The sequence below is a fragment of the Protopterus annectens genome, chromosome 13.part0 (assembly GCF_019279795.1).
Source record: "Protopterus annectens isolate FY-2018-M chromosome 13.part0, PAN1.0, whole genome shotgun sequence".
NCBI lineage: Eukaryota > Metazoa > Chordata > Ceratodontiformes > Protopteridae > Protopterus > Protopterus annectens.
Genome location: NC_056747.1, coordinates 844,858,027 through 844,874,213, shown reverse-complemented (window position 1 = coordinate 844,874,213; position 16,187 = coordinate 844,858,027). Strand labels below are relative to the sequence as shown.

Here is a 16,187-nt window from a genome sequence, read left to right as displayed (position 1 = left end):
GGTAGCCTCCGTCGAGATCGACCTATAGCTTGTCAGACGCTGATCTGGACCGGATGATGAGAAGGTTCATCCAGGCCCAGATGCAGATGGGAGTGGGAACCGACCTCGGAGCCTGGATCCGAGCCGGATCCGGGGATCAGTGCTCCGGCGCCGCTTTGTCCGACAAGACTGTCCTTCGGCCGGGAAGGCCGGCGCCGGCTCGATCCACTCCTCGGATCCAGGGGAGCCGGATCCATTGGTCGAGGTCAGCCCTCTTCGGCGTTTGATGTAGTGGAGAGGGCCATGTTGAGGGTATCCCCATCTGTACTGGGTCAGGCTTCCACCATCCGGCCCTTGGGACAGCCCGCTTTTGCCCCAAGCTGTTCCCTTGGAACAGGAGGAATCCTCTGACAGCCCCGAGGATGTTCCCCGCAAACATCACGCAAAAAGGAGGCACATTGACTCCAGTCTCTCACAGAAGACATGGACTTGGAGGAAGGTGAGGATGTCTCATTTGGAGACATCATGGAAATGCTCTGGTCTGCCCCAACTCTTCCTCGGACGAGTCCGTGTTCTTGGAGGCATTTGAAGCGGGCCCGTCTACCTCTTGGGTGTCCCATCCTGCCGACCCCCTGGTGGACCTCATTACCACCAGGGTGTGGAAGGAACCGGACACCGTGGAGCCAATCCCAAAAAGGCCCGACCGTATTCTCAGTCCCCCGGCTGACCGTGCCCATTGGAGTAAGGGGCCTCCGGTAGATGCCATGTTGACGGCGGCTGCCACCACGAGGGAACTTGCTCAGGAGAGTCCCTCAGTCCATCCCGAGCAAGGAGTCTCGGATGATGGACCGAAGCGGATGTTTAGTTCAGCGACCTTCTCAGTGAGGGCGCTGAACTACCTGGCATATGTGATTAGGATGCAGCGCGATCTTATAAAATAATACGCTGCATCCCCCCCAGAGTCCATGTCGGAGGAGGACAAAGTGCTGCACTCCACCCGTATGGCCACTCTCAGGTCCGTCACTAATACCTGGCTACTGTCCCATGCTACGGAAGGTGCTGCTAGAGCCGCAGGGGCAGGCCTAGTTACCAGGCCTGGCTCCATCATGCCCTTCAAGGCGTCATTTGCGCCTTTCGATGGTTCTGCCCTCTTTGGCAAAACTGTTCGTGACACTTTGACCCAGAGCGAAAAGGACGGGAAGACGCTGTCTGCGTACCCCAGAGGCCCTATTCTAGGAACCAAAAGGGTCAGAAGAAGATGTGGTTCGGAAGTCGCAGCAATCCCAGCCTGCTCCGGACAACCAGTCCTTCCGTGGCAGAGGAGGACAGGGAGGCTAGGGGCAGAGGGTCTCCCAGGAACTGGGTCCAGAGAACCCTTCTCCTGAAGGGTTGCCCGGCTGCTCCACTCTGGAGGCAGTCGGGGAGAGCACCTAGCAGCATGGGAGTCCATAACATCAGACCGCTGGGTCCTCCAGATCATATCCAGAGGATACCATATTCCTTTTCACATGCCAAAATTGAAGTTCCTCCCGGCGTTCCACCGGTCAGTGGGAGGGGCAGAAATTGGCCATCTGCTAAAGAAAAGAGCCATCCAGCCCGTCCCCAGACCAGATCGGATCAGGGTTCTACTCCAGGTTCTTTTTAGTGCCAAAAGGGGATCTAAGACCAATTTTAGACCTTTCTCTCTTGAACCTGGCAGTTCCCAAGGAGAAATTCGAATGGTTACATTGCAGTCTATTCTCCCCTTCTGGGAGAAAACCACTGGATGTGCTCCATAGACCTCAAGGATGCGTACTACCATATACTAATGGACAGGCCCAGGAGGTTTCCTGGGAGCCAGTCACTACCAATTCGGGTCCTTCCCTTTGGTCTCACCACAGCCCCAGGGTGTTCACCAAAGTATTAGCAGTGGTAGCGGCCCACCTGAGGCTTCAGGGGTGCAGGTCTTTCCTACCCTGACGACTGGCTTTCTCCACCGCCCCAACAAGGCATCTACTTCTCTTGCGGTGAGACTCCTTTCTCCATCTTGCTCCTCTGGGCATCACGATAAACACAAAAATCCAACCTAGCACCCACGCAGTTCATAGATTTTATAGGTGCCAGGTTAGACACGAGGAGAGTGAGAGCCTTCCTCCCTGCGGACAGAGTTCAAATCCTGCAGCCCCACGTGCGGGCCATTCTCCACACAAGCTCAGTTCCGGCGGAGTTGGTCCTGAGGGCCCTAGGGTCCACCAGGTTCAATATCGCATCCTTCAATGGACACTCCTAGTTCAGTGGTGTATCTTGCTCTTCCTATGCATCATCCCATTGCGATCAGCAAGGTCCCTCCTGTGGTGGCTACACTCTCCAGATCCGCTCGAGGCCGCCCGCCTTGTGCCTCCCTCTCGCCCGACCACGGACGCCACGCCCGCCTCGGGTGGGGGGGGGGGCAGGCAGGGGGACGGTCCAGGTGCGTGGAATGATTCAGAGACCTCACTGCATATCAATGTTCTAGAGATGAGAGCAGTGCTCTTAGCATTGCTAGCACTTCAGGCCTTTCTTCCCTTGGGAACAATTGCGATTCAATCGGACAACATGTCTGTTGTCTGGTATATCAACAAACAAGGAGGAACCAGGTCTTACCCTCTTTGTCGAGAAGCCATGAGTCGGTCCAACATCCTGGCGGACAAACTCAGTCGCACCATTCTCACCCCGTGGTCTCTCAATACTCAGGTAGCGGGCATCTTCACACAGTGGGGAACTCCTTGTATCTTCTCCCTCAAACACCAAGTGCGACAGTTTTTTAATACCTACTCCCGGAGGTGCCCAAGGCAGCTCTGGTGCATGCTTGGCTACCCGGTCTTCTTTATGCTTATCCTGCCTCTGATGCTCCAAGTTCTTCAGAAAGCCTCTCGGTTGGGATGCAGAATGATTCTCATTGCTCCATTTTGGCCTCGACAGATCTGGTTCCCTTTCCTAAGGTCTCACTCAGTGAATCCTCCTTGGATTCTAGATCCCATTCCGGATCTGATATCGCATCCATCCCGCTTATCTCCCCCGAATCTGGACAACCTGAAGCTTGCTCCAGTTCCACTCCTGATCAGGACTCCCCTGTTAAGGCCATCCTGGTAGCAGCTCATAAGCCATCCACTAGGAAGGTCTACCAGTAGGTGGAACGGTTCTCCAACCACTCTTTAATTTCTCATTATCATACTGGTCATGACTCCAGTCCACTGATGTCTGCCAAATTGTGTAAGATTTTCCTAGATCTGAAATTCTTATCTTTCAAGACCGCCTTTTAGTAGCCAGAGAGTCTCAGAGCTTCAAGCATTATCAGCTAAACCTCCTTACTTGGTCTTTCATCGAAGCAAACATTAATCAATCCATTAACCTCCCTAAATATCAAAACAAGGGTGAATACAAGCGTCATTCCTTAGATGTTCACAGGCAACTTAGATTTTATCTAAACAGAGTTGTTCATTTCCTTTGCTAATTTAATTTGGGCAAGCCAATTTCTAAAGTCTCATTAACTCGCTGGATTTCACAATGTATCTTATTGGCTTATGATGATATTTGTGCAGCAGTCACTTGGGCTTCATCTCATACCTTTATTTCCCACTACAAGTTGGACCTTACATCTAGGAATATCCTTCCATGATGGAGATTCAGGTAGCTGGGGACTCTGTCCCACAGGTTGCAGACAAATGAATCTCCTACTTCAGATTTAGAAGTTATGTACTCACCATAACATTCCATCTGAGTAGGTGTATTCATTTGTCTGCAACCATCCCGCCCTCCTATCCCCCTGGCCTTTTCAGTTTCCTGCATATGATGTGTTACCCTTCTCAGGGTGTTCATGCTGTTGGCAAACTCGATCTGAGGTCATGTAGGGAGAGCAGGGCATTATGGGTGAGGGGAGGAGCTGAGAGCTCGGATCCTCGGATCCATAACCCACAGGTTGCAATACACCTACTCAGATGGAACGTTATGGTGAGTACATAACTTCTAATTTTCATATTCTCATTCTGGAATTACATCAGTCTCAGAGTAAGAATAAAAAGTAGTTAACTAATTGGTACAGTTTCTTTACTCCCATGTCTGCACAGCCACTTTACCCTATTCAATATTTCGGAACTTTTGTACTCCAGCAGGTAATATTTCAGACAAATTTCTTCAGGGAAGTTACTTCCTTTTTCGGACTCAGGCTCCTATCGCCAATTCAATTTAACACATCTTTTGGGGTAAAAAAAAACAAAAGGAATTCTTACACTAATGCAGATAGTGTAAGTTCCAAACCTTGAATATTACCCATAACAAAAAGGGAATGAGAACCCTTTTCGGAGTCTTCGACCTGACAGTTTTCTCAGTGGTTGACGTCCTTGGACTGTTTACTGATGTTGCATGTCTTCAAAAACTAAAATGTCCAAGTTATTATTAGGATAATTTTGCAATTGCTTGTATCTGTTTACCCCTTCTGATGCCTTACTATTGCTACTGGCATTCAATTTAGACTCTCTTAAAAATCTCACATACTAAAATACTCTACTGCCATAAGTAAAAGTGTCAAAATGGACATGCTTATAAAAACATTATTTTCTTGTTTTATTCTTTCTTTTTGAAATACCGTTTTATAGATGCAGATATTTCTTTTGCCTTCTGTGGAAGGTTGGGCACCGGGCTGGCAACTCAACACTGTAAAACTCCACTGCCAATCATGAGCAGACAAGGTGGTCTGCTGTGGTGACCCCTAACCGGGAAAAGCCGAAAGAAGAAGAAGATGGAGATATTTCTTTCAGCGGGCATTCCCACAGACCACTAGAGGGGTCTTAAAGGTTTGTTTTGTACATTTTAATTGTAGAAACGGCATTTCCCCTTAAAGAGTAACCTCATACTCCCTACCCCATTATTCTCTATGTACTTCCACAAAAAAAACCTCCTGATAGTCAGAAATACAGAGCTAGACAGTCAATATATATTCATTAAGTAATGCAGCTTCTCCTCTCTCCCCTTTTACTCTTTCTTTCACTGTCTGTCTCATACACACAGACAAACGTGACACACACACACACACACACACACACACACACACACACACACACACACACACACACACACACACACAGAAATAGCATAAATATTTCTTTTTTCAGGGTACAGTTTCAGTAACAATGTTTTTCAAGTTATCCTCCATCTGTTGCAGAATGTTATGGTTGTGTAACAATACATTTTTTTGTTTCAGTACAGCAGTTTCAGCTATAGCATTTTACCTTAACTGTGATTACTTTCCTGTGGTTTCGGAGTAGCTCTATTGTGTCAGGAAAACGCAACACAACTCAAGTGATATACCTTATGTTTTTCACAGGCAATCAAATAGAAATAAACTCATCCCAAAAATGGTGGACTGGGATCTAAACTAGTACGGACATGGTTTGTTTGCAAGCTTTATATATGGATACCCTTAACAGCATCTGAAAAATTCCATAAAATTCTTGGGAAAGTATTAATACTCTGCAAACAAACATACATAAACAAACAAACAAACAATAAATATACATCCTTCCTCTTTCAACGAGAGGACGATTAATCCGGTAGCATACAGTCGGTGATATGCACCACTATTGTGCCTGACAGAACAATTTCTGATGCATCTTTCACAGGGGAAAAAAGTTTGCAGTTTGAAATGTAAAAACATACCATTTCGGTGGTATGTTTTCTGATTTCACCAAAATAACAGCACAGTGCATTTTTTTAAATGGCATTCTAAACAAGTTTACAAAGGGGGCAGCACGCGCCCCTGCACTGATGCAAAAGCCCATCACTTGTGAGGGCCATACTGTAGAAGGACATCGGGCTAGCAAAGAGGTTTCAAACTCAAGTAAATGAGGGGCTAAAGGATTTGGGTTATGAGAAGAAGCTGTCAGCTTTGAACAGTCACAGTCTAGAAAACAGCAGAATCGTAGAGTGGGGTTCACAGACTCCTGAGAGCAGTTAAAAATGAAGAATCAGGCACTGACTGGTAGATTCTTAGAAATACTTCAGTATAAGATGCAAATAATGTTCTTTACGCAGAGGGCACTGAACTCAAGAATATTGGGAAGCAAACTGGCAGGGGGAAATCAAAATGGATGAAACAGTAACAAGTCAGTAACTAGAGTTATGACAGTTGTGTAAAGAATACCTGTTCAATTAGACAGTCTCACCTGGCAGACCAACCTCTTTTGACAAAGACATAAGTAAATAGAGATTGCTTGGCATGAGGTAGCAAAACGAGAATTAGAATGACAAGAGAACAGAAAGAGATGTTAACAAGAAAGGGAGATGGAACCGTGAGTGAGAAGGTAAGAGAAAAGGGAGCACAGCCCAGTTCTATGCAGAATGCTGTCAGTTGGAGAAGGCGCAGGAAGGGCCATAATCAGGTGAACTAGCAGGACTAACCAGCCCCATCCCTGAAGAAATACCTAACATTCGTTGGTCATAAAATACAATTCCTTAAGTTGTTTCTTCTATCCATGGAAAAAAGGAGGTGAGACTTTGGCAGTGAATCACTGAATGGCTTACCCTTCTGGGTACTGGCAATTCAGGGGACATCCAGGCACAATTTTTATATGTGACTTAAGATCCTTTTATGGGTGTGTTGTAAGATAATCCCTGACAATCCATGTTAGGGTACATGATGCAGTGCTTGTTCATTATGTAATACTGGTGTGTCCTACACACAAACAGTGGGCATGAAGGTGCAGCTGTGGTCAGCAAAGAGGATAAAGTGATGCTCAGAAGATAAGACCAATGCCACATTGTGGTCTGATATATACCTGGCTGCAGTAAGCTGAGATTCTTGTGGCCAGTGATTGCTAGTACTAGATTTTCACACAGTAAATTTGATATTGGGACAGAATGACATTTTAGCCCTTGTCAGGGGAGCAGTGCATGTGATTCACCTACAGAGGGAAATATTTCCTGCATACCTTTTAGATGAAAGCAAATGCATGAGTTGAGAAAGTCAATTCATAATCTAGCATGACCCAAAGAAACTTGAATTCATTTCTAGTACCCCCTTAACATATTTATTTTGTGCTAAAGATGTTTATTCTTCCTTCTTTTGAATTTGTAGCATATGTGGAATGAAAAGTTTTATAACAGAAGACGTATTTTTTTTACTGTCTGGTATCTCTGCTAGGTGTGTTTTTGAGATCAGGGTTATGTCCGTGACCCCACTTTACGTGATCATTTGCTTAAACAAATGTTGGATGTTAACACTTTTTTTCATGCCTAAGCTGGCTGATGAGATTTTTGTAAAGCTGTCAGGTCATTTGTTAGTCTTCTGTTCACAATATTCTAACCAAGGAGTTTATTTTCTTCAATGCATGAATGCACACTCGTAACTTAAGCATGACATAAATTCATTGCATGTGTGATTGACACTGAAACGTGTGATCACAAAATGTTGGTGTTAGTAAATCATCACGCGTTGTAAAAAAAAAAAAAAAAATCTGCACCCCCTGATGTAGGGGTTCTGTTACCCCACATCCCTGATAGTAATACATACATAAATATTCCAAGAGTGGTATATCTCAGAGTAAGTGGAATTCTTTGCAGTACAGAGCTGTCAGCCTTATATCTGTGACTTTATTCAGACTTTAGTACATTCACATGTAATCAGGGAAACATAACTGCCGCAGTAATGTTAACTTAATAACATCCTCATTGGATGACATAGATGATGAGACAGCTTCCTTGTCATCTGTAAAATCTTTTGCCCAGCAGTAGAAGCTGGATATGACCTCAAGGTTTGTCTCTTCCTTTATGGACAAGACTATTAAGAGGACTTTCTTGTAGGACATCCATCCAGAAAAACTAGGCTAGGAACTCAGTACTGTTCCTTCAGCAAGAGGTATGCAGAGTGAGATACGTAAGGTCTTGGTACACAAATTAAGTATAGGTCTGTATGTTTACAAACAGATCTGCTGGCTCAGTGCCATGAAATGATGAAGCTTGTAGTGTGGCCCTGGCATGTTTGTTTCAGCAGGTAAGTTCTGAATCAGGAAGATTCAACCAGAGATAATAGAAATGAGCATCTGAAGCTGGTTTGCCAATGCCACAAGATGGGTGGAGGGGTTGTAGTTTATCCCACAGAGATGCTGATAGCTAATGGAAGTAAGCAAAAGATGGAATATGAAGTCTGCTTGGATGAGTATATGTGAAAGGTTCATAGATGTGCACTAGGCTAACAACCAGTAGGGCCCTTAAAAGCCTAGCCCTGCAACCCAAATGTGACTCACAAATTTGATTTATAGGGGTGATTTATTGACTGCGTCCGTAAGAGACAGGAGCAAGACCAGGGGTGAATTTCCGATTACCCATCCATTGGTCCAAGTTGCACTTAAATAGGGATAGGGAGGAACTCTGATTTACATGGATGGGGAGCCTCTTCCACAGAATGGGAATTCTCTGAGAAATACATTTGTCTCCCCAACATGTTCTATTTATGTTGCAAGAAAAAATGAGGTCTTTTAATGTAGTTGTGATCCTGTTTGTTTTGCTGATGTGCAAAAGATTCATCAAAACAGGGTCTAGAGATGCCTTTTATGCCAGGCAAAGATCACATCTTAGACGCTTGTATAATACCAAGTAAAGAGACAGGACTTTGAGGCAGTCAGCATAGGACATTGTGTTTCCTCTCTGTATTCTTTTTGTAAAGAACCTTTGTTGATGTTCCAGTTGCTGCATGTGTGTGGTCAGTCACATACTGAAGGGGGCATTATACTGTATGATGGGCCTGATAAGGGCTGAGTGCAGTGATATGATGATCTCTTTGGACCTAGATGCTATGCTGTTGCTTATAGTTTGAGTGAAATAGAAGGAATTTCTTACTACCTTGCACATGTTAGTCAAAGGCTAGGTTATGGTCTACATGAGTTCCCAGATTCCTGACTAGTGAATCGACTTTTAAGGTGTTTTATTGATGACATTTACCTGGGGTGGCAGATGTCACAAAAGGTACTGTAATGCATTTCTTGTTACTGAGTTTTAAGCCATGGCTCTGGCACCAAGTGTTTGTATTAGACCTTCCTGAAGGGAGTTTGCGTCTTGGGGGGGGATTCGGTGACTGCTCCCAGTTTGCAATCGTCTGCAAACTTTGTTAGCCAGAGGCCTTTGACATTGGCAAGAAATAAATGCCAAAGGGGAGTGGGTGTAGCACAGAGCCCTTGGAGACACTCTGTTGGTGACCAGCCTGTTTGTGGAGGTGGCTCACCGATTCTAGCCTCCTGAGTCCTACCAGTGAGCAAGCTCACTATCTAGCATATTATAAAGGAGTTTATACCTAGTTTTGCAAGATTGTTGACAATCCCCGAGTACAGTGTTGTATCAAATGTCTTTACCAGACCTAGGAAGGTAGTATGCATAATTTTTCCCTTATCCATTGCCTTAGTGACCTTTTCAAAGAAGTCCACCAGGTTCAGTAAGCATGATGTTCTTTTGACAAATCCAGACTGGGTTAGATCCAGTATCTGGAGGTCTCCTATGTCCTTGTTGATAATTTTCATGGTAATTCTTTCCAGGGCTTTGCAAACAAGAATAGTCAGACTAATGGGTCTTTAGTTTCCAAAATTTGTTGAAGGTCCTATCTTATGAAGGGGGGTGACTGTCACATTTCTCCATTTATATGGCACAAAGACTGTTTTCAGATTCAGGTTAAATCATGACTCCAGTGGTCCTGATAAGTCCTATTTTAGACTATTCAAGAAGCATAGACCATTGAGGCCATGTTCATGGCTTTAGTGAGTGTAGCCAGTACATGCTCCCTAGTTATAGTGGGAAGAGTTGTGTTTAAGGATATTATTGGGGGATGGCTGGGGGTGAGAAAGGGTAAAGCTGAAACTGAATTTATCCACTTACAGGTTTGATATATCACCAGGCTTGGTGAATGTGAAACCATTAACCAGCAGTTCAGCACATTGCTGTGTACTGCTCTTGAGGTTTCTGACATAACTGTAAAAGGCCTTATAGTTATCTTTTACCTGGGGATTATCTTAACCCAAGAGTTGGTTTTGCTTGACCTAATTAGGCTTCTTGGTTGCCTATTTACTTTGAGAGATTTTATCTTTATGGGAATTAGCCTTCCTTCCTCATTTTTGCCATAACTTTTCCTTTTGTTGCATGTCTTGTTTAATTTGGGATGCCACCAGAGCAGTTTGTTTCTGGGGCTAATTCTGGACTTACTTCTGGTAGGTACAGCAGCCTCTGTGCAGCCATTGACATGGTTGTACAGAGTTTCTGAGAGCAATTCAGCATAGGCTGGTTGTTCTCTGTGTTTGGAGAGGCGCTGATATTTTGGCAAACCATCACGTAATAACAGTTAATTTCCCTTGAAGTAGTTCCTAAGAGTTACTTGTTTTAATGGGATTACAGAGATGAATGTGATTTGAAAGGAGACACCACTTTATGGTTGGGTCTTACCAAGGAGAACGAGACACTGGGAGGGGGTGCAGCATGCTCCCATATTTGTGAGCACAAGGTCTTGTATGTTGGAGCCTGTAGTGGTTGTTTTCACTATTTGGTCAAGGATGTTTGTATTTACAAAGTCCAGGAGTCTCTGTGCTTGTAGATTTGAAGCTGTGTAGGATTTCCAGTTTGTAGAGGGGTAATTAGTCTCCCATGTGTAGGCTGTTAGGTTGGATGGCAAGTGTCTCCAGTAGGCCAAAGTATACTTTGTGAGCTTCTTGGGTCATGTTGGGTGACCTGTAGCTGGTTAGGATAGGGTACAGGATTTTGTCAGTGGTGATCTGCACATGGAGGAACTCCAGCACATTTTCCTGTTTGACCACCCTAGAGATATGCTTGTTGTTGATGCATATTGAGACACCTGCCCCTTTAGCCCTTGTCTGCAGACTGATAGCCTAATATTTACCTTCACAGACTATTACAGTCTTTGTCAGTGACCAGGGGTCAGAATCAAACCCTGTACCTTTTATCTGTGAAGTAAAGACATTAATAATTATGTCAGCCTCTCCCCCTTTTTAAGTCTTAAGCTAGCTGCCCTTAGAGGATATTTTAAGCCTAATAAGTTTCTTTTTCAAAGGTGAAAATCAAACCTTGTACCTTACTTCTGTGAGGTAAACCCCTTAACCATTATGCCAACTCCCAGCTTCACATTGGGCTTTGAAACCAGGACCCTTTGTGTTCTAATCAAGAATCATAACAGTGAGCCTGTTCACAGTCACCACTAGGCTCAGCTTTGCAGATCCACTTTAGTGATATGTCCATCAGTCACTGTGGGGCAGGAAGTAGTAATATAGAAAATATAACCCATGCCACTATACCCATTTGTGTTCTCCCTCTCATGTGCTTGGATGCAGGAGGAGGGGGAATGAATGAACCTAAAAGAGGTAAGAGCTTTATAGTCATAAGAAGGATGCAATAAATATCTATAAAAAGCGTTACTAACGGAGCATGATAGTTTTGTGAGCAGTATTATTTGTGGGGTATGTACAGGATATAGACATCTGACAGTGCAGGTAACAGTCTGAAAAATAACTGTGGTCAGGTTACTGCAGGCTGTTTAGATTGCTCTATTTAGGAAACACATATAGAATGAAGTCAGCTGGCCTGCGTAAGCACCAGTAAGGGATACATCATTTGAGAAAGTAGCTAGATGCTTTAGAATGTAAGATAAAATACTGTGAGGTGCTGCAAGGTAGACTAGGTGAGGGAGCAATCGGCAATCATCGTCCAGTTTTTTTTTTTCCTCTCTTCAGTGGAAGAGCTAGCGAGGGATGGTGATTATGCAACAGTGATAATGCAGTCTCTACAATGTACTGATCAGGTCATTACATGGAAGTTCTTTTTAATTTTTATTTGCTTTTCAAAGGAAGAGATATCTGGGGGAAGGCATGGATATAACTGTAATAATCCAATGGTGGAGTGCTGGATTGTGGTATCGGCATGGGGTACTGATTGTGCCAACTACACCTCTGAGTCAGTTCAGCAGTTCCCTGATGAATGGGTTAAGAGCAGTAATACAGTTGCACTGTAGTAGTTTGAATTTGTAGTCTGTTATACAGAACTAAAATAACTTGCACAGAGTGAAAGATGAACTAAACAGGAGTTGGGGAAAAAAAAAGTGTGAAAATGCTGTAGACTAAAGCAATATACAAGGTTGAAGAATGCTCAAGATTTAAGTCAGTGTTTCGTTTAATTAGTTGAGGTTATTCATTGAGGTTATTCATAGCACACACATGCCTTGACTGTTACTAGATACTCCTTGACCTTAAAGGACATAAGTACCTCACATGTATGGTTTTATATTGGTGGTTTTATATTGGTGTGGCATTCCAAAGTCCTTGTGCAACTGCTTTCAAATGCTTTTTCACTGAAGTTGAATGGTTCATATTTCAAGAAGTGACACAGGTTCACATCTGTAAAGTATCCCAACGTGTGTTTCACAAAGTAGTTTTATACAATGTACTAAGCCAGATGAGACTAGTAAGGATATAAAGAGTGGCTAGTGCATACAGTGTTCAACTGCTGAGATCAATGGAACCTGGTAATACTATATTGTTTACATTTTTAATCTAGCTCTGAAGTTAATATAGATGACATATGAAACTGGCCATTTCTGGAGTATGGTAACCAACTTGTAGTAAGAAAACATACTGTAAAATGTTTTGTGTTTACAGTTGTACATTATTTTTTAACATAAACACCCTTTTTAGCCATTCAGACAGAGTTGCTTGCACTTTGTGTTTTGTTGGCAACAAGCTATCAGTGATTGTTTTTTATGTATTTGTTTTTTGCAGGACCACTTCATTGACAATGTCACAGAAACTGTTCAAGGAAGAGTTTGTTAGTCACTTAAATGGAACTAGTTTGGGTGAAATTTCACTGGGCTTAAGTCTTCCTCCGCTGTGCTTGATGTTTCGAGGCTTGGTGCTGATATCGCTATGTATGGAGAACCAACTACTTGGTTGTTCGTGGTTTGTCCACCTGCTCTTTGACTTCACTGTGTTGGTAGCACCTCTTGTGTTCTCGTGCACAGTTTTTAGTGGCTTTCTTATTCTTTTTCCAGTGGGCTTGATTGCATTAAATACAACACTGTTATTACAGTTATACAACACAAGGAGGCCTGTTGTACCTGTGCGTTCCAAACATATAATTGATGAATTTTTAAACTGTAAGTTAGAAGCTGAACATATCCCATCAGTAACTGTATTCAGAGTTTCCATCAATATGCTAACTGCAGTCAGCATTCTGGCTGTTGACTTTGTATCATTTCCCCGAAGATATGCCAAAACAGAATCATATGGGACAGGAGTTATGGATTTTGGTGTGGGTGCATTTGTTTTTGCAAATGCCCTTGTTTGCCCTGAAGTTAGAAGAAAAAACACACAGTGCTCGCAATCTAAGGAAGTTAATGTGGTAAAACAGTTAATATCTGTTTGGCCTTTCATTTTGCTTGGTGTGGGACGACTTATCACTGTCAAGGCAGCCGATTATCATGAACATACATCAGAGTATGGTGTGCATTGGAATTTCTTTTTTACCTTGGCAGTAGTCAGGGTGGCATCATCTTTACTTTTAACACATTTTTCAGTTAATAGATCAGGGATGCTGTCTGTGATAATTGCAGTGTTTTATCAGATAGTACTTCAGAGCACTGAGTTGAAGATGTTTATTCTGCATGGTAACACTGACGATGTGTCTAGGACTGGTTTTTTAAATGCAAACCGTGAAGGGATATTCTCTGTCATTGGATATGTTGCCATTTATATGGCTGGCATTCAAGTGGGTCTGTTTGTCCTGACAAAGAGAATCACTGTGAAAGACTGGATCCCGGCAATATGTTGGCTTATGTTTGGCAGTTTTGCACTATTCACACTTCTATGGGTGGTGCAAATTTATATAGAACCAGTGTCCCGTCGGATAGCTAATCTGCCATTTTGTATATGGATAGTTGCACAGAGTTTATATTTTTTATCATTTATATTACTTCTGGATCTTGTTTTACTGTTTGCTAAACTTCTTTCAGGGGGTTCAGTAGTACCATCTTCTTGGAACATTTCACATTCCTTTAATTTAACACAAAGAAGGATCAGTAACCAAAAGTTTAAACCTTTTATTCAAGAAAGGAATGCATCTAACTGTTGCCTTTTTGAAGCCATTAATAGAAACCAACTTCTGTTCTTCTTGCAGTCTAATGTTATGACTGGTATTGTTAATATGTTGACTGATACTATAAACACTAGTACTGCATTTTCCATTTTTATACTGCTGTTGTATATGTTTTGTAACAGTTTTATAATGTATGTTTTACACATGAGGAAAATTACTATTAAGTACTGGTAAAAGGGGTCAGCTGCATTGGTGCAGAGGGCTAAAGTCTTGACTATGATCCAGGTGAACTGTGTTCAGTCTGTGGCTTGGACATCTGTTGGAGATAGCTTAGAGATGATGGGAGTGTCTTTCCGGATTAGGGTGGGGTGGGGTATCAGGGTGAGAGAAAGTTGTAGATTGCCACAATCATTTGAAGGAGGGGAGACAATGCAGATGTGATGGGGGTTTGTTTCACCGAGGTGTTGCTTGGTGGTAACATTCAACATGTATGCAGGGAAGCATGCATTTATGGGAAGCCATAGTGGCTCCATCAGTGGTGGAGGTCTTGCATTCCCCCTCCATCCAGGGGCTGGGCTTACAAAACTCCTGATGACAGTATTTTCACCTATGAAGAACAAATGAGCTAGCCCAGATTATGGAAGGGATGAAGGTTGGTAAACCACAGGAGAGAAAAAGGACAGAAAATGATATTGGTGACTGTGAAAAAATATGTATTTTTAATATAATGCAATCATGTTTTTCAAGTAGCTATTAAGATTATGATTGAATATTTACAAAATGTAGTGTAATTTTGCACAGTGGGTTGTTAAGGCTTGGGATTGTCTGCTGTTGTACCATAGAACAAAAATATGTTAAATAAATATGAGATAAAATCACAGTAGTATAGTTTGTTTCTTGGAAATGGGAACAGTAACATGGCTGTCAAGAACTGTAATGGTTTAAATAAACCTGAAGAAACACTGGGTATATCTGAGACATGCAAACAGACTAGCTGGTTCATTGGTCATTTCTACTATTAAAATGTTTGACACAGAAAAATACACACATTTTTATTAGTGTTGCAGTCCTGTCTGTGTGTCGTGTGTGTGTGTGTATACACATATATATTTCTGTAGTCAGAAAAATTAGGATTGTTTCTGTAGCTTTTTGTTTGCTGCTGAATTGTCCATTTGTACTTAGGAGGCACACTCTTAAATCACAGATGGAGGTATTCACTTTAAATAAATTAGCTTTTGTTTAACTTTTATATAATTTTCAGTTTCATTTATATTCTTTTATTTTCTTTGTTTATTTTAGCTTTGTAAACCAGGTAAATAGAGTGATCAATGAACCCATTTCAGACACAATCTGAACCATTTGGCAGTGGCTGTTCACATTGATGCATTAGTACATTAGATATCACTTACATAATGTATTGTGTAATGTAGTACAAAAAAGTTGGGACCATTATGTAATGTTGATATGTCTACCTTAGGGAAATGTTTGAAAAAAGTTTTGTGTCCTTGCTACAAGTACACAGTTGAAAGAAGTATTGCATGTATGTTTTAGTTACAGTGTGCAAATCTTTACACTTTCCATACAACAGGCCATAATGACATTTGTAAGCGAATTGTTATCAGGGCAGTTTTAGTGATGGAATAGGCTCCTTTTTGTAAATGTCAGCTATGACTATTCTCCTTTAATGTTTTTTTCAGGAGGGGCGAGCTCTTCTGCACCCCCACACTCCTGCTGCTTGTTTATACAAACTCCAGAATTGCCATACTTTGGAGAAGAGGGAATGCTGCAAGACACTGGGACCTTGGACTTGGTGTATATCATTTCTTTTTTCACACATTCTTTCTTGCTATTCCGAGACTTGCAGTAACAAGTCTCAATTTAAAATTGTTACTGATGGAGTATTACAGGCAGGTGTTTGTCTGTATAAGCATGATAGATGACTGCTAGTTCTTGTAACTTGAGATTTGGTTATACAGCAGACTGGAATTGAAGACAGCTTTTCAGTTATCAGGTTAGGATTAAACTGATAACCAAGTAGCAGTGTGGAACCTAGAGAGATGGAGACCAGAAATACATTGAATAAGGATGCTTTCCACCAGTGCAGGATTTATTTTTAAAGA

The 16,187-nt window shown here is 42.5% G+C and overlaps 1 protein-coding gene across 2 annotated transcripts in view; it reads left to right on the top strand.

The window, feature by feature from the left end:
- Positions 1-14,947, top strand: part of PIGW (phosphatidylinositol glycan anchor biosynthesis class W) — an 81,882-nt gene extending 66,935 nt beyond the window's left edge. The window contains exons 2-3 of one of the 2 annotated variants that reach the window (XM_044054568.1): positions 4,593-4,790; positions 12,756-14,947. In XM_044054568.1, the coding sequence (XP_043910503.1) occupies positions 12,772-14,301 (1,530 nt within the window). In that variant the 5' untranslated portion in view covers positions 4,593-4,790; positions 12,756-12,771 and the 3' untranslated portion in view covers positions 14,302-14,947. The remainder of the gene's footprint in view (positions 1-4,592; positions 4,791-12,755) is intronic. The other variant, XM_044054567.1, reaches the window with a different exon arrangement.
- The last annotated feature ends 1,240 nt before the right edge of the window (positions 14,948-16,187 follow it).